Consider the following 26,480-nt stretch of genomic DNA (forward strand, 5'->3'; position numbering starts at 1 on the left):
TGTTGACCTTCGTAGCGAGAGGGTTCGAGTTCAGGAACAAGGATGTCTTGCTACAGTTGTACAGGGCCTTGGTGTGACCACATCTTGAGTATTGTGTGCAGTTTTGGTCGCCTTACCTGAGGAAGGACGTTCTTGCCATGGAAGGAGTGCAGCGAAGATTCACCAGGCTGATACCTGGGATGGCAGGAATGACGTATGAGGAGAGATTGTGTCGATTGGGCTTATACTCACTGGAGTTTAGAAGATTGAGAGGGGATCTCATCGAAACCTATAAAATTCTGTCAGGCCTGGACAGACTAGATGCGGGAAGGATGTTCCCGATGGTCGGGGAGTCCAGAACCAGGGGTCACAGTCTAAGGATAAGGGGTAAGCCATTTAGGACTGAAATGAGGAGGAATTTCTTCACCCAGAGAGTGGTGAACCTGTGGAATTCTCTGCCACAGAGGGCGGTGGAGGCCAGTTCATTAAATATATTCAAGAAAGAGTTGGATATATTTCTTAAGGCTAAAGGCTAAAGGGATCAAGGGATATGGGGAGAAGGCAGGGACCAGGTACTGAATTTGGATGATCAGCCATGATCTCATTGAATGGCCTACTCCTGCTCCTATCTTCTATGTTAATCCCCTTCAGAGTCTTGTATGTTACAATGAGATCACCTCTCATTCTTCTAAACTCCAGCCCATTCTACACAATCTCTCATCATAGGACAGCCCTTTCATCCCAGGAATCAATCGAGTGAACCTTCATTGCACCGCCTCCAAGGCAAGTATATCCTTCCTTAGATAAGGAGTCCAAAACTGTGCCCAGTACTCCAGGTGTGGTCTCACCAAGGCCCTGTACAATTGCAGCAAGACTTCCTCCTCTTTTCACCTATTAGTCTTTGTAAGGTGCAGGTTTACTAGCAGGTTTTAAACATTAATCAACAATTGCAGGAGTTAATTATTTCATGTTGACACATGGCTGCAGCTCATTGCAAACTGTGCAGTTAGGGAAAGAGCTATTCAACAGAAAATTAAGATGTGCGTGTAGATACTCATATACAGAGACAGACACAAACACATGGATACACAGAAACATATCAACACACAGACACACATACGGCCACACATGGATACACAGACAGAGACACACAAACACATATGGATAAAAAGACACAAACACACATGGATACACAAACAGACATACACAGAAACACACATGAATATCCAAACATACACTTGAATATACAGCCACACACATATGCACAGAGAAACACACATTCATAGCTCCTTAAAACCTCCCTCTTTGACCAAGCTTTTGGTCATCTGCCCTAATATCTCCTTATGTGGCTCGGTGTCAAATTTTGTCTGATAACTCACCTGTGAAGCGCCTTGGGATGTTTTACTATGTTAAACTTGCTACATAAATACAAGTTGGTTTCGTTACAAGATGCGAAACTATTGTGGTTTTGCTGCAATAAAACACAGCCCTTTGGTGAACTGCCGGCTGATATCCGACAGAGCGCCAGGATCTGTCCCAGCAGGTAGCATGCTGGGGAGAGTGGAAGTGGAGATCATTTAGACTTCAATTAGAGTTCAGTTGCTCAGGGACATAAACACTGGTTTGAGAGTGCAATGGCTCCAGTAATTAAATGCTAACAGTCAGAAGGGCATTGGACTTTTAAAGGTTTTTTTTTCATTCTTAAAAGCAGGTTCAGCAGTGGAGACTGGGCTACTATTCCATTGATGCAAGTTTGAATACCAGCCTCAACAACATTAACTTGCATTTATGTAGCGCCTTTAACGCAGTAAAACGTCCCAAGGCACTGCACAGGCCCGTTTCAGACAAACATCGACACTGAGCCACAGAGGTATAAACAGCAGTAAAATTGGAAATATCCCCAAAAATTGCAGGGACCAGATTGAGGAAAATATCAGAAGTGACGAAGGAGGTATTCAATTGCATGTACGTCAATGTAACATAGAAAAATAGGAGCAGGAGTCGGCCATTCGGCCCTTCGGGCCTGCTCCACCATTCAATATGATCATGGCTGATCCTCTATCTTAATACCATATTCCCGCTCTCTCCCCATACCCCTTGATGCCTTTTGTGTCTAGAAATCTATCTCTCTCCTTCTTAAATATATTCAGTGACTTGGCCTCCACAGTGGTAGAGAATTCCACAGGTTCACCACCCTCTGAGTGAAGAAATTTCTCCTCATCTCAGTCCTAAATGTCCTACCCCGTATCCTGAGACTGTGACCCCTCGTAACTAATAAGGTTGGTGAGCTGGAGGCACAAATTGCTCGATGGGATTATGATGTGGTCTCAAAGAGGCCAGGAATGGGTTCTTAATACTCCTGGTTACCAAGTATTCAGGACTGATAGAGAAGGAAAAAGAGGAGGAAGAGAGGGGCTGCGGTTACATTGCTGGGAATTTCTATAGAGCTCCAAACTGTGAGATAACTTAGTTAACTTAGCCTCCTCTAATGACTGAGTAGGTAACTGCACCATCTGGTGTGATACTAAGCCATTCAAACCAGGAAGCTCCCAAATTTCCTCCTTGGCCCAAGTGAACTGATCTCAGTACAGCCAGCCCTCGAGACACACAATTTGGACTAGGGCTTCTAGTTACCCCTGTAAAATTCGTGTGTGTGGATATTGGAGAAGGCAAGATTAGGCTCAGTTCTCATGCAATCTACAGTTAAAATATCTGCCAACGTTTTCTATGGCTCACACATGAAGCATGGTTATTTGGGGCAGGTACTGAAATGTGCATTTATTGCCCATCCCTAATTGCCCTGGAAAAGAAGATGGTGGTGAGCCGCCTTCTTGAACCGCTGCAGTCCGTGTGGTGAAGGTACTCCCACAGTGCTGTTAGGGAGGGAGTTCCAGGATTTTGCCCCAGCGACGATGAAGGATCGGCGATATATTTGCAAGTCGGGATGGTGTGTGACTTTGAGGTGGTGGTGTTCCCATGCACCTGCTGCCTTTGTCCTTCTAGGTGGTAGAGATCGCGGGTTTGAGCGGCGCTGTCCTGTGGCTGTGGCTTCATACTCCAGTAAAAATCAGTACCTTAAGCAGAGAAAGGATAAATAATTGAGAAAAGCGTCACTGCAATATAACAAGGCTTGTTGTAGCAACCGCGTGGATTCTGTTTCAATTGGTGCTCTCAAGAACCAATCCATATCCAATCTGAACAGCAAGTTTTCATTCTCCTGCATTAATTAGGTCTTTTCCATTGAAATAAGAACATAAGAATTCGGAGCAGGAGTAGGCCATACCGCTCTTCGAGTCTGCTCCGCCATTCAATAAGATCATGGCTGATCTTCAACCTCAACTCTACTTTCCCGCACGATCTCCATATCCCTTGGTTTCCTTATTATCCAAAAATCTATCGATCTCCGTCTTGAATATACTCAATGATTGAGCATCCACAGCCCTTCGGGGTAGAGAATTCCAAAGATTTATAACCCTCTGAGTGAAGAAATTCCTCCTCATCTCAGCCTTAAAAGGCCGACCCCTTATCCTGAGACTATGCCCCCTAGTTCTAGACTGTCCAGCCAGGGGAAACAATCTCTCAGCGTCTACCCTGTCACTCCCCCTCACAATCTTATATATTTCAATTAGATCACTTCTCATTCTTCTAAACTCCAGAGAGTATGTGCCCATTCTACTCAATCTGTCCTCGTAGGACCGCCCTCTCAGCCAGGGACCCAGGAACCCATCCAGTGAACCTATCTAATTGTGTGTCACAGAAGATAGGAGCAGGAGTAGGCCATTCGGCCCCTCGAGCCTGTTCCGCCATTTAATGAGATCATGGCTGATCATCCAAATTCAGTACCCTGTCCCTGCTTTCTCCCCATAACCCTTGATCCCTTTAGCCTTAAGAAATATATCTAACTCCTTCTTGAATATATTTAATGAATTGGCCTCAACTGCCCTGTGTGGTAGAGAATTCCACAGGTTCACCACTCTCTGGGTGAAGAAATTCCTCCTCATCTCAGTCCTAAATGGCTTAGCCTATCCTTAGCCTGTGACCCCTGGTTCTGGACTCCCCCGCCATCGGGAACATCCTTCCTGCATCTAGTCTGTCTAGTCCTGTTAGAATTTTATAAGTTTCAATGAGAGTGTCCTTTCCTAAGGATCAAACACAAGTCATTCGAAAGGACCAAATACATATGAAAAGTCAGAGTGATGTTTTGTGTACTTAACCGTTCTGTCTTTTTCACTTCTGTGCACAATGTAAAGTTTTAATGATGAGATGAAATTCTAACCCTGTGATTTTTTTTTTCTGTTCTTCCTAACCATCCAATTGTTTTTCTTACAGTAATGCGGCCACTTAGCATGTCTTACAGTTTTGACTTGTCAGGTAAAGGCAGCTCCAGTACCTGACATGTGGTGGTTATTGTCCTGTCCCGCTTTTGCTTTTCGCCTCTTTCACTTCATCCATCTTTATTTTGATCATTCTGAGCTCCATTGGTTAATTTAGTGCTGCTGGTGGCTTTGTGATCTGTGCTTGGTGCAGGGGCTTTGGTGTCATTTCAACGTGTGTGGTGGCGGGGTGCTTTCAGCCAGTGAAGCATATTGTAAATTGTGTTTAAGCCAAAAGAGAATGAATGTGGTTGGAATGTGGAACCTTTTCATTTACTCATTCCACGGGGTGTGGGAGGTCGCTGGCAAGGCCGGCGTTTATCGCCCATCCCTAGTTGCCCTTGAGAAGGTGGTGAGTCGCCGCCTTCTTGAACCGCTGCTGTCCGTGTGGTGAAGGTGCTCCCACAGTGCTGTCAGGGAGGGAGTTCCAGGATTTTGACCCGGCGACGATAAAGGATCGGCGATATATTTCCAAGTCAGGACGGTGTGTGACTTGGAGGTGGTGGTGTTCCCATGCTCCCGCTGCCCTTGTCCTTCTAGGTGGTAGAGGTCACGGGTTTGGGAGGTGATGCCGAAGAAACGTACCACACTTGCTACCAGAGGTGGTGGAGAGGTAGAGCCGAGTGTCAGCGTAGATGTGGAATCTGACGCCACTGAGGGACGGCATATAGATGAGGAATAGGAGGGGGCCAAGGATAGATCCTTGGGGGACTCCAGAGATATGTTTGCGGGGCAGGAAGAGAAGCTGCTGCTGGAAGTTCTCTGGCTACGATTGGATAGGTAAGAGTGGAACCAAGAATTAGCCTCTTGGTTCTTCTCTTTAGTTCTCATGAGGAGACTGAAGGAGCTTTCTGGATGGATGGGCTAAGATGGGCCTAAAGGCCTCCCTCATCTGGGTCGGTATTGTAATCATGTGAACTGATTGTGCTTAACTTAAGCCAAACAATCATAGTGGAGTTACGTCCACCATGTGATGTGTGTGAATACAGTTCATCCGCTGAGCGTCTCTTTTTATATTTTTCCTGCTTTATTGTACAAGGAGATCTGTTAAAACACAGAACATTATAGAAACTGTTCAGCTAGTGAGACTAGAATTAGTGCATAGCACATAGGGTTCGAGTGTATGGGGTAGCTCTTGACTTTGTGCGATAGTGTAAAACAGGTGAGAGCAGCCCATTTTACATCTCTCCTGATTTTTATTTCCGGAGGAGAGCTGTAAAACGGGCTGCAAACTCGCTATCACCCATTTTAAAAAGAAAGACTTGCATTTATATAGCACCTTTCAGGACGTCCCAAAGCGCTTTACAGCCAATGAAGTACTTTTTGAAGTGCAGTCACTGTTGTAATGTAGGAAACACGGCAGCTAATTTGCGCACAGCAAGCTCCCACAAAGATCAATGTGATAATGACCAGATAATCTGTTTTACTGATTTTGATTGAGGGATGAGCATTGGCCAGGGCACCGGGGATAACTCACCTGCTCTTCTTCGAAATAGTGCCGCGGGATCTTTTACTTCCACCTGAGAGAGCAGACGGGCCCTCGTTTAACGTCTTATCCGAAAGACAGCACCTCCGACCGTGCAGTACTCCCTCAGCACCGCACTGGAGTGTCAGCCTAGATTTTTGTGCTCAAGTCTCTGGAGTGGGACTTGAACCCACAACCTTCTACCCACTGAGCCACAGCTGACACTCTATCACACAATTAGATTGACGTAAGAAAACTACTAGGCACTTGGTCTAAGCGTTAAAGCTTTAATCAACTACTTTACAACATGGAGGTCTAGTTGTGTCCTTCACTAGTTCCTGTTAAGAATGTCCTGCGCAAGCTGGGCCCGTGCCCGAGTATTTATACTCTCCCTGGACAGCGCCACCCGCAGGCCGCTCAGTATTATTTCATAAGTCCTTCTTTCATGAATGACTGATTCATGTCATAGATCTTTTACACTACGCACAAAGTCAAGATCTACCCCATACATTCTTTCCAGAAGAGATCACTGGATAGAGGTCAGGAGTCTGAACCCTGACTGATATGACGCCCCAGCTCCACACCCCCACCCCACAAGCCTAGAGGTGCTGAAGCTATTTCTGATCCCCCTTAGACAAACCAGAGAGGTCATCTGGAAACTTCCTGGTCTGTTTGACTCATAAGAACATAAGACGTAGGAGCAGGAGTCGGCCATTCGGCCCCTCGAGCCTGCTCCGCCATTCAATGAGATCATGGCTGATCTGATCTTGGGCTCAGCTCCATACTGGGCAGTGCATTTACCCGTTGAGCTGTCAATGTTTAAGTGAGTCAGCTCAGGTGTGTCTGTATTTTGGACTCTTACTGTTGGGGAAATCAGCTGGGCTGTGCTTAATTATGTAGGCTGAGTAAAAAAAATGGCTTTCAAAGAGTTTCTTCCAATTTAAACGATTTTTCTTACCTCTAAGCCCCCGTGCCTTGTTAAGAGAGCAGACAGGTGACCTTCTGCCAATGTTGCCCTATAATCAGTCACTAAATGTTGTGGGGTGGACTCGCCTCCGATCTTGCTTCCTTCCTAGTCTTAAGCAGCTCACCATTCTTGCTGACAGTCCAACCAAGTTGGAAACCTGGCATGGAAGGAGGGTGTTTAAAAAGCAGGTAACCAGTCCCTGGCACATGTAAACCTGTACCCAGTGCCATTATTTTATGAGGTTGCTTTTAGGCTTTGTGTCAGAAAAGCTGGGATGCTTCAACCCAGAGAAGAATTTTGCCGTAAGGAACAGAGGAACCAGGAGTAGGCCGTTCAGCCCCCCCTTGAGCCTGTTCCGCCATTCAGTGAGATCACGGCTGACCCGAGGATTATGGTGGGAAAGTTAGCGTGTCTGCCTGACCGATGGCTATGGCAACCTCACAAGCGGGCATGCCATTTGTAGGTGGTGTTCTTTTTATATTTTGCAAAATAGAAAAAGTTTAACAACAGACTTCAAGTAACAACGTTCATATGGAGAGAAGGGGTTTGCTCTGATTCATTGTTAGAGGTGCCACATTTGCCAGGTTTATACATCAAACAGAAGCCTGGGCAAAGGAAGGGATCAATGCTCCAGTCTGCAATTTGTTTATGAAGAAAATTTATTGAACTCCATGATAACTTTAATTACTAATGTGTACACACAGGAGTAGGAAAGATGCACTTAAAAACTAGATTTTCGGTGATAGGTTTGCACTTTTAGACATTTTACAGTAACTCATTCAAAATCCGCACTGCCGGTTCCAAAACCCAACTTGATAAGGTGGCAACTCTAACCTTGATATTGGCGCTATGGATGCAGCAGAACGAGGGCAGCTTAGGAATAGATTCCTGCAAAAATAGCGTCCTAGAGAAGGACCTTTATATTCACTTCTCCTGTGTTAACAGATGTGTCGACCCCGGGGAGGAGCAGAAAAACCATGTCACCTCCTGTGGCCAATGGCGCAGTTATGTCTCAAGCTACCGAAACTGACAGCCGTGCCATACAGGTGCAGAGGAAGAAGCTCCTGAAGGCGCCTACTCTGGCTGAGATGGACAGCTCCGACTCCGAGGTAAAGGAAAATCTACTGCTTATTCTCTGTTGTTCTTCTACTTACTCATTTATTTGTGTGTGTTTGTGTATGTAAACAAAAGCAAAATACTGCGGATGCTGGAAATCCGAAATAAGAACAGAAAATGCTGGGAACACTCAGCAGGTCAGGCAGCATCTGTGGAGAGAGAAACAGAGTTAATGGCCCAGAACTTGGTGTCGGGGGCTTGCCGCGCGTGCAAGCCCCCGATCTGCACTCACCCTGCGCGCTGACATCTGAAGCCCGGGCCTGCTTGCATTTCCTGTGACAGGCCCGGTTCAGATGTCAGCGCGCAGTGCTTCCCTGATCCAGCGGCGTAGTTAGTGCGATGTGCCGGCTGGGATCAGGTGAGCACTGTACAACCAATCAGGGGAGGGGAAGGTTCATTCATGAGTTTGAGAGTAAGAACTGTCAAACTCATGAAAACTACAGGGGCCCAAAACACTATTTAAACTTTAAATAAAAATTTAAAAAACATCCCAATCATTAAATTAAGTATAAATAAGTTTTAAAAAATAATTTAAACAATAATTTTTTTTGTTGAAAAAAATTAATTTTTAATAAAAAGGGTCTAAAACTAAACTTACCTTATTGTAGATTCTTTAAAATAATAAACCTGTGGAAATTTTTTTTCTAAATTACACTAAAACACCACTTACCTGTAAAAATAAATACTTACGTGTGCTTTTTACAAGCGTAAAGACCGGAGGCCTTTACACATGCGCAAATCCCCCAAAACAGAGGAAATCCAAGACGCACGCGCTGCCCCCTACAGCGCACGCGCTAGCCTCTTCACCTCTTGGGTTAGAGGAGAGGAAATGCCGGTTTTCAGCGCATGCGCTGTGCATGCTGAAAACCAACATTTCCTCTGGCCAGACGCGTGAGTACCCCTTCCGTACTCACGCGTTTGGGGAGGAATTACTGCCCCAATGTTTCAGGTCGATGACACCTTCGTCGGAACTGGAAAAAAGTTAGAGATCCAACAGGTTTTAAGCAAGTACAGAGGCAGGGAAAGGGGGGAGGGGAGGAAAAAACAAGAGGGAAGGTCTGTGATAGGGTGGAGGGCAGGAGAGATTAAATGACAAAATATATGATGGTGCAAGGTGAAAGGAGATGGTAATGGGACAAGTAAAGAAACAAAAGATGAGGCTAGAGGATCTGTAAATGGGAATATTCACCAACAGCTGCCGTCAGATCATAACCTCTGCCCCCATTTTTTCGGAGGGCATCATTCCTTGTGTTGACAGATGAAATATCAGTGTTTCACAGCTGTTTGAAGCTGTCCAACACTGACAGTCTTACTTCTAACCTGAGTCCTTCTACGCAGACACAGTTAGAAATCTCGCCGGCACTGAAAGCTGCAGGCTGTCACTGTGTTGACAGATCGCAGCCATTCTGCTTTCTGTGTCGGCTGAATGATAGACTCCCGAAACCTAGAGGAAGGAAAGCTGTAAAGGTAAGTACAGGTAAATTAAACTTCTTTACACACTTTAGACACACCAAACACACTTACCTTTGCACTCATGCACCCATCACTCACCTGAACATCGACATCTCGACTCCTCCAAGTCCTTCAACCTGACGGCCCAACTCCTCTAACTTGGCGTGGTTTGGAGCCGTCGGGAATCCCACACGACAACCTTCAAAATAGGGATTAGGCTTAAAACTGCCTGTTAACTACCTGTTAACAGGCAGTTAATTGGCACTAATCCCTTCCCGCCTCGGGTCGGCGGGTCCCAGTGCGGGGCGGGTACCTGCCTCCTTTGAAACTTACATGAAGGCGGGTTTTGGGCAGGATGATGTCGGGACCCCCGAATTCGGTAATTTAACCCCCCGCATGCCTCCAATCCCGACTCCACGGCACACTGAAAATCGAGGCCATAATGTCTGACCAATGCACATTAGACACTGTGGTATCTACTTTTCCAGTTGATGGAATTCCAGGTAAAGTTGATGTATATTCAGGACCCGAGAAGCTGCAGCAACTCAACACTTAGGCCTAGAAATTCAGTATAGCCATGTTTGGGGCGCTACAGCCGGCGTTCGCTAAATTTAGCGCCCGGCGCAACTTAGCGCCACCTTTGCTGATATTCAGTTGCATCGCCCCAAGAGGTTGCTGCTGCGCTAAAGCAGGCGATGCACGACTATCTTAAGGCGCTAAGCCGGCGTGCCGAGGCGCTAACACCGAGGGCGGGCGCAGCGCAGGTGCGGTGAGTTTCTGAATGAAGGCAGACACGCTGGCGCCGGTCAGCTCTTAAAGGGGGAGGGTCAACTTGCTTGGCTGCCATGCCCTGCACACTGCAGCCCTGAAGCAAGGCCTGACCATTGCTGGTTCATCAGTTCTACGCCCTGGACCATGGGGAAGCCCGCTATTCTTCCAAATCCCATTGCACGCTCTTGCTGCTTGTCCAGGGTCATGGGGAAGGAGATGTACTGACGTCTCCTTCTGAAAAGGGCATTGTTCACCTGGCGGATGCAGCAATGTACCGCGAACTGGGAGATGTTGGCAATGTCCCCAGTAGCGGATTGGAAGGAGCCGGTGGCATAGAAGTTGAGAGCCACCGTCACCTTCACTGCCACCGACAGAAATGTCCTGCTCCTCAGCTGTGGCTGCAGATCTGTGCGAAGCAGGTGGCAGATCTCAGTGACCACCTCCCTTCTGAATTGCAGCCTCCGAACACACTGCTCCTCAGACATGTTCAGATATGAGAACTGCTGGCGGTATACCCTGGGTGGGTAAGGCCTCCTGTGCCGACGCCTATTGGCCCTTCTCTGTCTGGCCATGACTGGCACTCTCTCACGGCGTCTCTGATCCCTTTGAATGCAATGCAGAAAGCCAACGTTTCCACCCATTGCAGCCCCCATTATATGTGGCGACTCAAGGCTATGGCACTGAAAGTGAAATCCAAGTGCAAAGCTCTGGCCTGAACCCAGAAGTACCTGTGCAAGCGCTGAGTCAAAGCAGAAAGCTCTCTCCCTTTGTCTCTCTCCAAATATCCGTCTCTCACACAGAAGGATTGGCACAAAATGGCTGCCACTTATAATGCAGGAGGAGTCCCCTTTAAATAGCGCCCCCCGCGCCCCGCAGCGACTGGGAACCGTTCCCCTCTACCAATCGCTGGGGGCGCCAGGCACAAAGAAGGGCAGCGCCACTGAAGTTCCGGTTCGGGGCGCACCAAGGGCGTTGCACCATGAAATGATGTCACGATCTGCGCGCGTAGCTGAGCGGGCGCTGCGGTTTAGCGCCGCCGCTAAATCTTGAGTGAAGTTCGCGAGAGGCGCAGATCGCGCCGGGCGCTAGCCGCTTAGCGCCCCACTTCTCCTCCTCCTAAGGCGCTAGCGGCTGGCGCTAACAACTGAATTTCTAGGCCTTAATGTCTGTGGCAAGTCTGCCCGGGGTTGGAGTCATCTCAATCTCAGTATAGTAATTGTATAAAAACTGCTAAACTGGAAGCTTATGTTTAGAATAATTGCTGCATTTCTGAACAGTTTACAAGCAGGCTTAGCCTTTGAGTCCCTACATGCCTCTTGAGCCTTTGCAATAATATTTAACGCCCCCGTCTCCCTTGCTTTTTCCCTATTGGTCGTTTCTTTTTGCCCCACCATTGGCGGTCCATTGATCTGTACCCCAGCGAGGAATCTACAGCAAGAAAGGAATGTAGAATGGGCGGGCAGAGCAAGAGTTGTGATTTGCATGACAGTAAAACGTGTTTCTCATCAGCATCCCTGATTACAATCACTCAACCATTGGTGGCCGTGCCTTCATCTGTCTAGGCCCTAAGCTCTGGAATTCCCTCCCTAAACCCCTCCACCTCTCTACCTCTCTTTCCTCCTTTAAGACGCTTCTTAAAACCTACCTCTCCTCTCCTAATATCTCCTTTAGTGGCGCGATGTCAAATTGCGTCTGATAACGCTCCATTAAAGGCGCTATATAAATGCAAGTTGCTGTTGTTGATGTTTATAGCCTTCAAACTTATTGTCAAATGTTTATCTAACCCCCTCTTAAACACGCACTGTGATTATATTGGCAATCATAGTAGCTTGCGGTCGTGTAATATAGTAGCATGGATAGAGGATTGGTTAATGGACAGAAAACAGAGAGTAGGGATAAACGGATCTTTTTCAGGTTGGCAGGCTGTAACTAGTGGGGTGCCGCAAGGATCAGTGTTGGGGCCTCAGCTATTCACAATCTATATTAATGACCTAGATGAACAGTTCTGGTCTCCTTATCTACTTGCCTTGGAGGCGGTGCAACGAAGGTTCACGAGATTGATTCCCGGGCTGAGAGGGTTGTCCTATGATGAGAGATTGTGTAGAATGGGCCTATACTCTCTGGAGTTTAGAAGAATGAGAGGTGATCTCATTGAAACATACAAGATTCTGAAGGGGATTGACAGGGTAGATGCTGAGAGGTTGTTTCCCCTGGCTGCAGTGTCTAGAACTAGGGGGCATAGTCTCAGGATAAGGGGTCGGCCATTTAAGACCGAGATGAGGAGGAATTTCTTCACTCAGAGGGTTGTGAATCTTTGGCATTCTCTGCCCCAGAGGGCTGTGGATGCTGAGTCTTTGAGTATATTCAAGGCTGAGATCGATAGATTTTTGGACTCTATGGGCTAAAAATTCGGTGGCACCACGTTTGGGGCACCAAGCTTGCCTGGGCGCCGGAAGTCCCGCCCCGGAAGGAGCTGGGAGCGCCAGCCCGATATTCAGTTTGAGCGCCCCAAGAGCGGCGCCCCGCGTCCCTCTTGGGGCGCTGAAACTGAATATCGCAGCGCAATGTGCCGCAGCGCCACATGCTGCGGCACGGCGCGCTGCGGTACTGCAGGCCTTCCTCCCCTTCTTAAAGGGGAGGGGCCTGCACCAGCGCGATCACCGATTGCGAGTGCCAGCAAAAGAGCCTGGCACCGAGGAGAACTGCCGGGCTCTTGGGACACAGCTGGCACTGCCCGGGGGGGGGGAACAGGAGGCCGGGGAGGGCGGCGCGAGGAGGTGCTGGCAGGCGGCCACCAAAAAAAATGGCACCCCGCACCTCCCCTTTAATTTGTGCCACTACTGCCATAGGTAGGCCCCCTGAACCGGTCGCGATTTGCGACCGGCGCTACAGGGGGGGGCGCGACCCAATATCGTGTTCGGGGTGGTAGCGGGGCGCTGCGCACACCGATGACGTCATCGGTGGCGGCGCAGCGCTACAGGCTAACGCCGCCATTAGCGCCCCGCTAAATTTCGCGGGAGTCGTGGCCAGTGGCGCTAAAGCCACTGAGTGCCCTCTTTAGGCACTAACTGGTGGCACAGCCCACCGAATTTCTAGGCCTATGGAGATTGTGCGCGAAAGTAGAGTTGAGGTCGAAGATCAGCCATGATCTTATTGAATGGCGGAGCAGGCTCGAGGGGCTGTATGGCCGACTCCTGCTCTTATTTCTTATGTTCTTATGTATTGGTCATCTTCTAATAAGCCGTGGTAGGAAAATTTCTTCCAACCCGTCCTTAATCCGTTTAGTACCAATCCTAAACTTATGCCACCTTGTAATTGATTCAGTAACCAGTGGAAATAATCTTCCACTCTTTACCTCCCAAATCTGGGTACAGTAGCATAGCGGTTATGTTACTGGACTAGTAATCCAGAGGCCAGGACTAATGATCCGGAGATGTGAGTTCCAATTCTCCACCACAGCAGCTGGGGAATTTAAATTCAGTTAATTAAATAAATCTGGAATAAAAACATGGAATAAAAATCTGGTATCAGTAATGGTGACCATGAAACTATCGGATTATTGTTAAAAACCCGTCTGGTTCACTAATGTCATTCAGGGAAGGAAACCTGCCGTCCTTACCCGGTCTGACTCCAGTCCCACAGCAATGTGGTTGGCCTTTAACTGCTCTCTGAATTGGCCCAGCAAGTCACTCTGTCGTGTCAAACAAAAACTGCTACAATGGACTGCAGCAGTTCACGAAGGCGGCTCACCACCCCTTTCTCAAGGGCAATTAGGGATGGGCAATAAATGCTGGCCTTGCCAGCGATGCCCACATCCTGTGAATGAATAAATAAATAACATAAGAACCCAAGAAATAGGAGCAGGAGTCGGCCATACGGCCCCTCGAGCCTGCTCCGCCATTCAATAAGATCATTGTTGATCATAGACCTCAATTCTACTTTCCCACCATATCCCCATATCCCTTGATTCCCTTAGACAATGGAGTATTGTTCAACTAGTTTGAATTTTAGGAAGGACCTATTTCCCTTAGCAGAGAGGTCAATAGCTAGGGGGCATAGATTTAATGTAATTGGTAGAAGTATTAGAGGGGAACTGAGGAGAAATCTTTTCATGTAGAGGGTGGTGGGGGTCTGGAACTCACTGCCTGAAAGGGTGGTAGAGGCAGAGACCCTCACCACATTTAAAAAGTACTTGGATGTGCACTTGAGGTGTGGTAACCTACAGTGCCACGGACCAAGAGCTGGAAAGGTGATTTAAGGTGATTGGCAGAATATCCAGAGGCAACATGAGGAAATACTTTTTACGCAGCGAGTGGTTACGATCTGGAATGCACTGCCTGAAAGGGTGGTGGAGGCAGATTCAATCGTGGCTTTCAAAAGGGAAATGGATAAGCACCTGAAGGAAAAAAAATTGCAGGGCTACGGGGAAAGGGCAGAGGAGTGGGATTACCTGAATTACTCTTGCAGAGAGCCGGCACGGGCTCGACGGGCCAAATGGCCTCCCACTGCGCTGTAACCAATCTATGATTCTATAAGTGGGATTAGGCTGGTTAGCTCTTTTTCGGCCGGCACAGACACGATGGGTAAATTTCTATAATCCTAGACTACAGTCATCCAATTTAAAGCATTTTGATGTATAATATGAAACTAATCTTCAATGACTTGTGTTGTGTTTTTCAAATTCCTGTTTGTTTTGTCATTGATCAGAAGTTCATATTCCCAGTTAGACCAGCCACAGTGACTGTACTGTGAAACAGGCCTGAGCTGTTCAGTGTATGTCATTGAATGAATAGACCTGCTCAGAGTGAGACCTCAGGGTGTTTTGTTGTGCTTGTTTACTTAAGAAAGCTATTCCTTGAAGGGTCTTATGCTCTGATCATCTGATGTCGCCTTGCGTGTGCAGTGTTTCTGTGGCACCAATTCAGACTGTCAGGGTCCGCTTTTTGTGTTTTTTTCAAACTTTACCCGACTAAGTTGTTGCACCGAGCGTCTTTCTTTTTCACCCTAATGTTACCTGATTTAGATGAGGAAGAGGAGTTCCCGAGCGGCCAACAGATGCTGGCCACCATTACAACTCGGCCTTGAATGGCTAGCTCCATCCCTTTCGGAGACGCTGCCTTGCTGGATTTCACTTTCCCCAGCCAGGTGTGTTACCAGCCAAGTTTACGGGGCAAGTTATATGCCAGTAGCCTATTGAAATTAGGGAGAGAGACTCCCATAAGAACATACGAGATAGCAGCGGGAGTAGGCCATTCAGCCCTTCGAGCCTGCTCCTCTATTTAATAAGATCATGGCTGATCTTCTACCTCAACTCCACCTTCCTGCGTTATCCTAATTTCCCTTGATTCCCTTATTATCGAAAAATCCATCAATCTCTGCCTTGACTGCACTCAACGACTGAGCCTCCACAGCCCTCTGGGGTAGAGAATTCCAAAGATTCACCACCCTCTGAGTGAAGAAATTTCTCCTCATCTCAGTCCTAAATGGCCAACCCCTTATCCTGAGACTGTGACCCCTGGTTTTAGACTCCCCAGCCAGGGGAAACATCCTCCCAGCATCTACCCTGTCAAGTCCCTTAAGAATTTTATGCATCATAAAATTCACTGAGGCCCACTCCTCACTCTGCGCTATGGGTCAGTTGACCCCATTTTTGATATTTTCAAAATTGGGGCTTAAATATATAAGAGCAGGAAAGAAGATTGGTGTCAGCTGTGGCTCAGTGGGTAGCACTCTCTCTCGCCTCTCGAGTCAGAAGGTTGTGGGTTCAAGTCCCACTCCAGAGACTCGAGCACAAAAATCTAAGCTGACACTCCAGCGCAGTGCTGAGGGAGCGCTGCACTGTCGGAGGTGCCGTCTTTCAGATATCCTGACTCCATCAGGGCTCATGCCTGACATTCTCCTTGGTAGCGCTGTTGGCCCAAGTATGGTAACCTCTTAACCTAGGCCCAGTCAGCAGAATACCGAAGTACCTATCCAAAGAAAAGCTTACAAATGTATTACACTTGAGTCGGTCTGTCATCACAAAGAACTGCAGACAAAAAGGGTTTGTGAAGATGGAGCCGACTTCAAAAACCTTGGTATAAAAGCAGTTGGATCAATCCATTCAGTGATGCCTCCCGGCGATAAAGTTGCACCATCTGATCTGGTGCATGCAGATGATGCCAAAGAGACAGCGGGCAGGATTTTCATTGGGCCGTGGAGGTGGGATTGGAGGCGTGTGGGGGGTTAAAATCCCGAAATCGGGGGGCATAAACACAGAGAAACACAGAAACACAGAAAATAGGAGCAGGAGTAGGCCATTCGGCCCCTCGAGCCTGCTCCGCCATTTAATGAGATCATGGCTGATCATCCAAACTCAGTACCCTGTCCCTGCTTTCTCCCCATATCCCTTGATCCCTTTAGCCTTAAGAAATATATCTAACTCCTTCTTGAATATATTTAATAAGTTGGCCTCAACTGCCTTCTGTGGTAGAGAATTCCACAGGTTCACCACACTCTGGGTGAAGAACTTCCTCCTCATCTCTGTCCTAAATGGCTTACCCCTTATCCTTAGACTGTGACCCCTGGTTCTGGACTCCCCCGCCATCGGGAACATCCTTCCTGCATCTAGTCTGTCTAGTCCTGTTAGAATTTTATAAGTTTCAATGAGATCCCCTCTCATTCTTCTAAACTCCAGCGAATATAAGCCCAATCAACCCAATCTCTCCTCATACGTCATTCCTGCCATCCCAGGTATCAGTCTGATGAATCTCCGCTGCACTCCCTCCATGGCAAGAACATCCCTCCTCAGATAAGGCGACCAAAACTGCACACAATACTAGGGTTGCGAAGGGGTGGAAAGTTTCCGGTAAATTTCCGGAAATTTTCCACGCTAAGTTTAGCTTGGGAATTTTGCCCAAAAAAGCACATGCTATATATTTTTTTATATTTCTTTCATTTTTTTCCACATGTCCTCTCTTAAAATTACTAACAGAGATGGAATCTTAATTATTACAGAATTTCTTAATCAATATATGTTTATCTTCTTACTTGGCTTGTTTTAATAATTACAAGTTTTGTGTGTGACTGTGAACAAATGTGTCCTGATTGGTTGGATGAGTGATTAGCTCCCTCTATTGGTGACGTAGCATTATGCGGGCACAGGTCATGCTTCCATCACATGGAGCATCAGGAAAAATTTACTCACCTTGTTGCAATCATGCTGATCGACCGCAGTTCGACATGAACCCATCCCGCCCCCAACCCGCCGCTATACCAGTTTCAAAGGAGGCGGGTACCCGACCCGCACTGGGACCCGCCTCCCCGAGGCGGGAAGGGGATTAGTGCCAATTAACTGCCTGTTATCAGGTAGTTAACTGACAATTTTTAGCCTAATCCCTATTTTCATTGGTGAAGTGTGGGATTCCCGACAGCTCCAAACCACGCCAAGTTAGCGAGGTGGGCCGTCGGGATGAAGGGCTTGGAGGGTTCGAGATGTCTGGTGTTCAGGTGAGTGATGGGTGCATGAGTTCAGAGGTAAGTGTGTTTGGTGTGTGTAAAGTGTTTAAAGAAGTTTTACTTACATGTACTTACCTTTACAGCCTTCCTTCCTTCAGGTCTTGGGAGTCCCTCATCTCACCGGCACAGAAAGCAGAATGGCTGCGATCTGTCAAAAATTGCAGCATTCAGCTTTCTGTTCTGGGGAGATCTCTAAATTATCCTGAGAGGAAGGAATTAACCTGGAGTACAGATTGTCAGTGTTTGACAGCTTCAAACAGCTGTGAAACGCTGATATTTCATCTGTCAAAAGGTCTTGACAGATGAAATGTCAATCTGTGACGTCACCTGTTGCCGAGTGGCCCTTAATTGGCCTGCTGAGCCCGCTGGGCGGGCTCAACAAGGTCAATCAAGTGAAAATCGCGTGGGTTGGCTAGAACTCGATGGAGGTGGGACTACAACCCCGAAAGTTGTAGTCCCGCCTCCTCAATGAAAACCAGCCCAGCGTATCAGACCTTCCGAGGGACGGTAACTTGAAAACATCCCCACCTACTTTAAATAGGTCCATTTCAGAATGTTAAAACTAAAGTTAAAAACCTTCACCTATCTCACCAAGAAAAAGACTATAGAAGGCCAGGAGTCGCCTCAGCACAGTGTAAGATGGGGCTTTCCCGGCAAAGTTATGGCAACGGGGCAGGAGCAGCTCCAAGGCAATTCCTGGCATAATAGAGAAGCTACCAAAAGATCATCTTGAATTTACTTGCGCAAAGCAGAAGCTTGAAAATGAGTGATATTGTTGACACATCCACTGGGTCCTCTGCCACAGGCCTTAGCTTTAGCAGATGACACTTTATGGACGGCAAAGAAGACAGTCCTTCCAATTAGAGGAATGTCTATTCCATAGAGTCACTTACAGAGCCCACTGCCTGTATAATCTAGGGCATGGGTCCTGAAAGGATACCATACAGGATTTTCAGATCTAGCAATCATTGAGCTATGCTTTGCTCTTAATGAAGATTGAAGTGGAAGCCACTGATGTTGTACGTGATGTCTACAGAGAAGAATCGATCAAGGACACGAACTCGGGGATCAGAAGTGGGCACATAATCTAAGAACGTTGCCCCAACTCGAATATCTCAAAGCTCAACAATGGAGGAAGCTCCAAGCAACAGCTCTTGCAACAAGGAAAGTCCCATCAAATCCTTAACAAAATGCTGCAAACACTCAGTTACCCCCTTTGTCAACAGGCCCAAGCCTGAAATGTTAACTTGTATGTTTTTCTCTACAGATGCTGCCTGAGTGTTTCCAGCATTTTGTTAAGGATTTCATTCCAACAACTGCAGTTTTTTTTTTTGCTTTTTGTCCGTCAAATCCTACTTGGCATTGGAAGGACAGAGGTTTTGTTTGTTACCTGTGGAGATGCCGATTACAAGATTATATTCAGAGGCAATGAGGAAATGGAGTAGCTAAAATACACACGGGATGCAGATGCTATAATCCACTCCTCTGCAGCACATACATCCTGATTTGGCTGTGCAGCAGTAATATTTGTGTCTGATGATGCAGCCATCTTCTTCCTATGTCTTTTGGTAGGAAGAATGAGGAGAGGCAATATAAACTAAAGGGTACAATCCTAAAGGGGGTGCATGAACAGAGAGACCTGGGGTATATGTGCACAAATCATTGAAGGTGGCAGGGCAGGTTGAGAAAGCGGCTAAAAAAGCACACGGGATCCTGGGCTTCATAAATAGAGTCATAGGGCTGGATTTTCATTGAGGAGGCGGGTAGGAGGTGGGACTACAACTTTTGGGGTTGTAGTCCTGCCTCCATCGAGGTGTGGCCAACCCACGCGATTTTCACTTGATTGACCTTGTTGAGCCCGCCCAGCAGGCTCAGCAGGCCAATTAAGGGCCACCCAGCAACAGGTGACATCACAGATTGATATTTCATCTGTCAAGAACTATTGACAGATGAAATATCAGCGTTTCACAGCTCTTTGAAGCTGTCAAACACTGACAATCTGTACACTAAGTTAATTCCTTCCTCTCAGGCTGATTTAGAGATCTCCCCGGAACAGAAAGCTGAATGCTGCAACTTTTGATAGCTCACGGCCATTCTGCTTTCTGTGCCGGTGAGATGAGCGACTCCCGAGACCTGAAGGAAGGAAGGCTGTAAAGGTAAGTAAAACTTCTTTAAACACTTTACGCACACCAAACACACTTACCTCTGCGCTCATGCACCCATCACTCACCTGAACACCGGACATCTCAACCCCTCCAAGCCCTTCAGCCCGACGGCCCGCCTCGCTAACTTGGCGTGGTTTGGAGCCGTCGGGAAGCCTGCACTTCAAGAATGAAAATAGGGATTAGGCTAAAAACTGCCTGTTAACTACCTGTTAACAGGCAGTTAATTGGCACTAATCCCCTTCCCGCCTCGGGGAGGCGGATCCCAGTGTGGGTCAGGTATCTGCCTCCTTTGAAACTGGCATAGAGGCGGGTTGGGGGTGGGATGGGTTCGTGCCCCCCCCGATTTCGGGATTTTAACCCCCCCCACGCCTCCAATCCCGCCTCCACGGCCCAATGAAAATCCTGCCCATAGAGTACAAAAGCAAGGAAGTTATGATGAACCTTTATAAAACACTGGTTTGGCCTCAACTGGAGTATTGTGTCCAATTCTGGGCACCGCACTTTAGGAAAGATGTGAAGGCCTTAGAGAGGGTCCAGGAAAGGTTTACGAGAATGATTCCAGGAATGAGGGACTTCAGTTACGTGGATAGACTGGAGAAGCTGGGGTTGTTCTAGAGCAGAGAAGATTAAGAGGAGATTTAATAGAGGTGTTCTAAATCATGAGGGGTCTGGCCAGAGTAGATAGAGAGAAACTGTTCCCATTGGCGGAAGGGTCGAGAACCAGAGGACACAGATTTAAGGGGATTGACAAAAGAACCAAAGGCGACATGAGGAAAAATCCTTTTATGCAGCGAGTGGTTAGGATCTGGAATGCACTGCCTGAGAGGGTGGTGGAGGCAGACTCAATCGTGGCTTTCAAAAGGGAATTGGATACGTACCTGAAAGAAAAAAATTTGCAGGGCTACGGGGAAAGGGCGGGGGAGCGGGACTAGCTGGAGTGCTCTTGCAGAGAGCCGGGACAGGCTCGACGGGTTGAATGGCCTCCTCCTGTGCTGTAACCATTCTATGATTCTATGTCTGGCTGTCAGTGCTAAGGTTCATTCTCAATTGTATCAGAAAAGTGGGACAGAGACTTGTACAAAAATGGTTGCTGACACAAGAAGTGAAGGTATTTGCACATCTCTACTTGAATAAAGTGCTAAAATCACTAAAAATAGCGACGCTGGTTAATAAGGCCATAAAAAAGCAAACAAAGTACCAGGGTTCATTTCTAGAGGGATAGAATTGAAAAGCAGAGAAGTTATATTAAAGAACCTTGGTTGGACCGCATGTGGAGTACTGTGCACAGCTCTGATCTCCATATTATAAAAAGGATATAGAGGCACTGGAGAAGATGCAAAAAAGATTTACTAGAATGATACCAGAACTGAGAGGCTATACCTATCAGGAAAGATTGATCAGGCTGGGGCTCTTTCCTCTAGAACAGAGAAGGCTGAGGGGTGACCTGATAGAGGCCTTTAAGATTATGAAAGGGTTTTATAGGGTAGACGTAGAGAAGATGTTTCCACTTGTGAGAGACACCAAAACTAGGGGCCATAAATCTAAAATAACAACAGAAAATGCTGGAAACACTCAGCAGGTCAGGCAGCATCGTGGGGGGAGAAACAGAGTTAACGTTTTGGGTCGATGACCCTTTGTCAGAACTGGAAAAGGTGGCCATAAATCTAAGATAGTCACGAATAAATCCAATAGGGAATTCAGGAGAAACTCCTTTACCCAGAGAGTGGTGAGAATGTGGAACTCGGCACCACTGAGGCGAATAGTGTAGATGCATTTAAGTGAAAGCTGGATAAGCACATGAGGGGGAAAGGAATAGAAGGTTTTGCTGATAGGGTGAGATGAAGAGCGGTGGGAGGAGGCTCGAGTAGAGTACAAACGCTGGCACAGACCAGTTGGGCCGAATGGCTTGTTTCTGTGCTGTAATTACTATGTAATTCTATGAATGCCTTTGCTGGCTGTGGAAAAATTGCTTTTTAAAGATCCTGAAATCAAACACAACAAGAGACCTTCCAGCAGAGGAGATGGGAGTCTGCGATGGGGTTTCGCCCTCACATGGGAAGTCCTTTCTTTGACCTGCCCGGTCGGTGTGCAGCTCCATACCTGGTATGGGGATGTCAATGAGTTAAGGTTCAGACCACAATCTCTCGGATTCCATCCTTACGGAATATGGCTGTAATTTGAGCCGTTCAGTGAGTGACAGCCACGTTGCTCACTTTTTCATGAGCTGCGGTTAGAGTGAACTGTGTCGGTGGTTATCAGCAGTGTGCTCCACCCATTACACAGTCTATTTCTCCCAGTAGTGTGTAATGTCATAAATACACACTGGCCCTTTTATTGGGATGTTGGTGTGTAAATACCTAATGCATGCATCTACAATTCCTATATTCACTATTTTAGAAGAGGCATGGATACATACTCGAGTAACACATGGCATAATTTCAGGGCCATTTCAAAGTATAAACATTTAATTTTAAACACTGCAAGCAATATTATTTAATGTTCAACTTACATCCAAACAAATGTGACTACAACGTACAGGCATAGGAAAGAATAGTTGGCCCCTAAATTCCACAAGCGTTCTATTGGTCTCCCGTCGCAACCCCTGGAAAATGGAGGCGATCTGGTTTCTGCCGTTTGAGAGTTTCTCGGTTGCTCTGTAAAGGCCGACTCTTCTCTTTGATCCTTACAAGGCAAATGATGGGCCAGGGACAAGGCCGGGGATAGACCGGGAACAGGGACTCCCTAATCCTTGGAGTTTCTGCTTGTGAGGCTCGCTGAAGACTTGGCGTAGTAGTATGGCGAGAGATGGTGTATACCAAATCTCCACAAGGATACATGTAGGCTCCCCGCCAGTGAAATGCGGGAGGTGATGCCAGACTGCCCAAGATCAAACTCCAGAGATACAGCCAGGACTAGTTTCCTGTCAGGGGCAGGCTGCCAGAGACAACGGCCACCTCAGAGCACGAGCAGTCAACCACTGGCCATCGGTTTACACCTCGGAGAAGCACTAGAATAGGCGAAAGAAAAGCATGTATAGGAACCCAGGGGAAGCACAGTGTTAAGAAAGAGTAGGTTGGCTTGTGTACACTTTGGAATTAATTTATTGTATATATGGCTCCTTGTTATTTGTGGAAGTTAGGGTCAAATGGGAAAGGGTGCACTTACTTGTTGCGACTTATTCACTCAGGTGATGATTAATGATACGCTTATGTCGGGGCAAAGAGGGCTGATGTGTTGTCATGTTACAGGATGGATAGTGGATTGAGGGAATGTTCCTTTATTGGAAAGTGAGGAAGACTAAGGGGGAAAAATTGGGTTGCTTTGTGCTTCAAGAAGGAGTTGGATATATTTCTTAAGGCTAAAGGGATCAAGGGATATGGGGAGAAAGCAGGGACAGGGTACTGAGTTTGGATGATCAACCATGATCTCATTGAATGGCGGAGCAGGCTCGAGGGGCCGAATGGCCGACTCCTGCTCCTATCTTCTATGTTGCTATCCACCTTAGAGAGCAGACGCGGCCTCAGTTTAGCGTCTCATCCAAAAGATGGCACCTCCGACAGTGCAGCACTCCCTCAGCACTGCACTGGGAGTGTCAGCCTAGATTTTTGTGTTCAAGTCTCTGGAGTGAGCACTTGAACCCTCAACCTTCTGAGTCAAAGGCATCGAGCAAACCAAAGCTAATCCCACTGCTCTGCGCTCTTCTCATCGAAGAGTCTATACCCAAAATGTGAACCCATCTTTTTTCTTTGCAGATGCTGTTAGTCTGATGCGTGTTGCCAGCATTTTTTCATTTGATTTCTGCAGCAGACCGCATTTTAGCAATTAAGTAAATCCTTTTTCCCCCTCTAGTCGAATGTGCCACCTAGTGGCCAAACTGTGAAATAATAAACGTTACAACCATTTTAAAATTATTATTGGTGAGCATGTTGAAGCGCCAAGGTCCCATTGTACGGAACACAACAAAGGTTGAAAAGAGTGAAAAAGAAGGCAAGGTAAATCAGGAACTAGTGATTCGAGGATGCTAAGTTCAAGTTTTAAAATCCGAAGATTGTGTAAGAAGGGAAAAAACTGAGGGAGGTAAGGAATCTCAGTTTTGAGGCCCTACAAAAAATGATATGGAAACAGTGCATTGAGTTTTGGTTTCAACACGGTAGGGGTGAATGTAGGGGGAGGAAACCCATATAAGGACTGTGTCTTTATTACTTAAAAGGAATTGGAAAGGAAAGTTCAGAAACGCACTGACCATAATCATATAAATAAAATAGGGAAGTACAAGGAAGGTTGCGACAGAGAGAGAGATAGAGTTTGTAGGCTAACAGTGAAGATGGGATTACTTATTAAACAAGCTTTTTTTTCGTAGAGCGCGAGACAGATAGGAGGACTTTCACAAGTATTTGAAGTCTTGGATAGACCTAGGGTAGCAATGCCTTTCTTTATTATTCATTAGCAGGATGTGGGTGATGCTGGAAAGGCAACATTTATTGCCCATCCTTATTTTCCCTGAGAAGGTGGTGATGGGCCTTGTTGAACAGTCTGCAGTCCTTGTGTTGATGACCATCCCTTGATGGTGTTCAGTAGGGAAGCCCAGGGTTTTGACCCAGTGACAATGAAACATAGAAACATAGAAGATAGGAGCAGGAGTCGGCCATTCGGCCCCTCGAGCCTGCTCCGCCATTCAATGAGATCATGGTTGATCATCCAAATTCAGTACCCTGTCCCTGCTTTCTCCCCATATCCCTTGATCCCTTTAGCCTCAAGAAATATATCCAACTCTTTCTTGAATATATTTAATGAACTGGCCTCCACCGCCCTCTGTGGCAGAGAATTCCACAGGTTCACCACTCTCTGGGTGAAGAAATTCCTCCTCATTTCAGTCCTAAATGGCTTACCCCTTATCCTCAGACTGTGACCCCTGGTTCTGGACTCCCCAGCCATCAGAAACATCCTTCCTGCATCTAGTCTGTCCAGACCTGACAGAATTTTATAGGTTTCGATGAGATCCCCTCTCAGTCTTCTAAACTCCAGTGAGTATAAGCCCAATCGACACAATCTCTCCTCATATGTCATTCCTGCCATCCCAGGTATCAGCCTGGTGAATCTTCGCTGCACTCCCTCCATGGCAAGAACGTCCTTCCTCAGGTAAGGTGACCAAAACTGCACACAATACTCAAGGTGCGGTCTCACCAAGGCCCTGTACAACTGTAGCAAGACATCCTTGTTCCTGTACTCGAACCCTCTTGCTATGAAGGCCAGCATGCCATTTGCCTTCTTAACCGCCTGCTGCACCTGCATGCTTACCTTCAGCAACTGGTGCACAAGGACACCCAGGTCTCGTTGCACTTCCCCTTCTCCCTGGCAGCTCTCCCTGTTGTGCTTCTCAGTGGTAAGAGATTGTGGGGGCTAAGAGGTGCTGTCAGAGTAAACATGGCGAATTGCAGCAGTGCATCCTGTAGATGGTACATGTTTAAGCCACAGTACGATGGTGGTGGAGGTGGTGGATATTCAGTCCAGTGGCAGGGGGGAACCGGTCAACTTCAATGTTTTGTCCTGGATGGAGTCAATCTTCTTGAACGCACAAGTCTTCAGCACTGCAGCCGGGATGTTTACTGTGCCCAATGCCCTCAGCCACTTCTCAGTGTCATATGGAGTGAACCAAACTCGCTGCATACTGACATCTGTTTGGTGGGGACGTCGGGAGGAGGCCGAGTGGGATCGTACACTTGGCACTTTTGGCCTGAAAACATTTGCAAACTGTTCAGCCTTGTCTCTTGCTCTCGTGTGCTGGGCTCCGCCATAGTTCAGTTATTGAGGCAAGTTTGACTATTGTCTGATCCTTTTTCAAATGGTCAAATTGCTTCTTAGATACCTGATCAATGTGGGACCCTGGAGCCTGTCTGCCCAGGGCTCTTACTGTGGACATGACTATCTATGGACCCATTTTAGTTTTAAGGAATGGTTGTTCCTCTGTAACTCAAACCCAGATCCAGACATTGTGAAACAAGCAGAATGAACACTGTGGCAACACATCGCTTTATAACAGAGTTCTTTAAACTAAGCAGAAAAAATGGAGAGAAGAGAAAGAAAGAAGAAAGACTTGCATTTATATAGCACCTTGCACGACCTCAGGATGTCCCAAAGCGCTTTACAGCCAATGAAATATTTTTTAAAGTGTAGTCACTGTTGTAATGTGGGAAACACAGCAGCCAATTTGTGCACAGCAAGCTCCCACAAACAGCAATGTGATAATGGACCAGATAATCTGTTTTTAGTGATGTTGGTTGAAGGATAAATATTAGTCAGGACATCGGGGATAACTCTCCTGCCCTTCTTTGAAATAGTGCCATGGGATCTTTTACGTCCTCCTGAGGGGGCAGAAAGTCACTAAAAAAGGCTACTCTGATGTCTCTGCCAGCTTCCATTTATGGAGAGGTATTACGGTATGACCGAAGGCCCACACTTTTCGTTGGTGATTTCTTTTTGTCAACAGGTGGAAACCCATCACCAGGTACAACAGTCTCCAAACCAAGTTACTGAGAAATCTACACAGGTAGAGCTTCTGTTCGCCTGATGCAAAATACATACCCTGTCCCCCTCCTTAGAGACACGCTACAGCTACCTAACTCCAGAGAACTTAGGTATGGGTTAGCAGAATCCAAAGCTTAGGATGCCCCAAGTGTGTGCAGGACTACTGACGG

The 26,480-nt window shown here is 47.0% G+C and overlaps 1 protein-coding gene across 5 annotated transcripts in view; it reads left to right on the top strand.

Moving 5' to 3' along the window:
• spire1b (spire-type actin nucleation factor 1b) overlaps positions 1 to 26,480 on the top strand; it is a 358,259-nt gene that overhangs the window by 291,661 nt on the left and 40,118 nt on the right. For 2 of the 5 annotated variants that reach the window (XM_085992324.1, XM_085992327.1), the window contains exons 9-11: positions 4,309 to 4,350; positions 7,730 to 7,893; positions 26,273 to 26,332. In XM_085992324.1, coding sequence (XP_085848450.1) covers positions 4,309 to 4,350; positions 7,730 to 7,893; positions 26,273 to 26,332 — 266 coding nt within the window. The remainder of the gene's footprint in view (positions 1 to 4,308; positions 4,351 to 7,729; positions 7,894 to 26,272; positions 26,333 to 26,480) is intronic. The other 3 variants (XM_085992326.1, XM_085992328.1, XM_085992325.1) reach the window with 2 other exon arrangements.

Source organism: Somniosus microcephalus, chromosome 7 (assembly GCF_052327205.1).
Source record: "Somniosus microcephalus isolate GS21.2 chromosome 7, FLI_Smic_1.0, whole genome shotgun sequence".
Classification (NCBI taxonomy): Eukaryota; Metazoa; Chordata; class Chondrichthyes; order Squaliformes; family Somniosidae; genus Somniosus; species Somniosus microcephalus.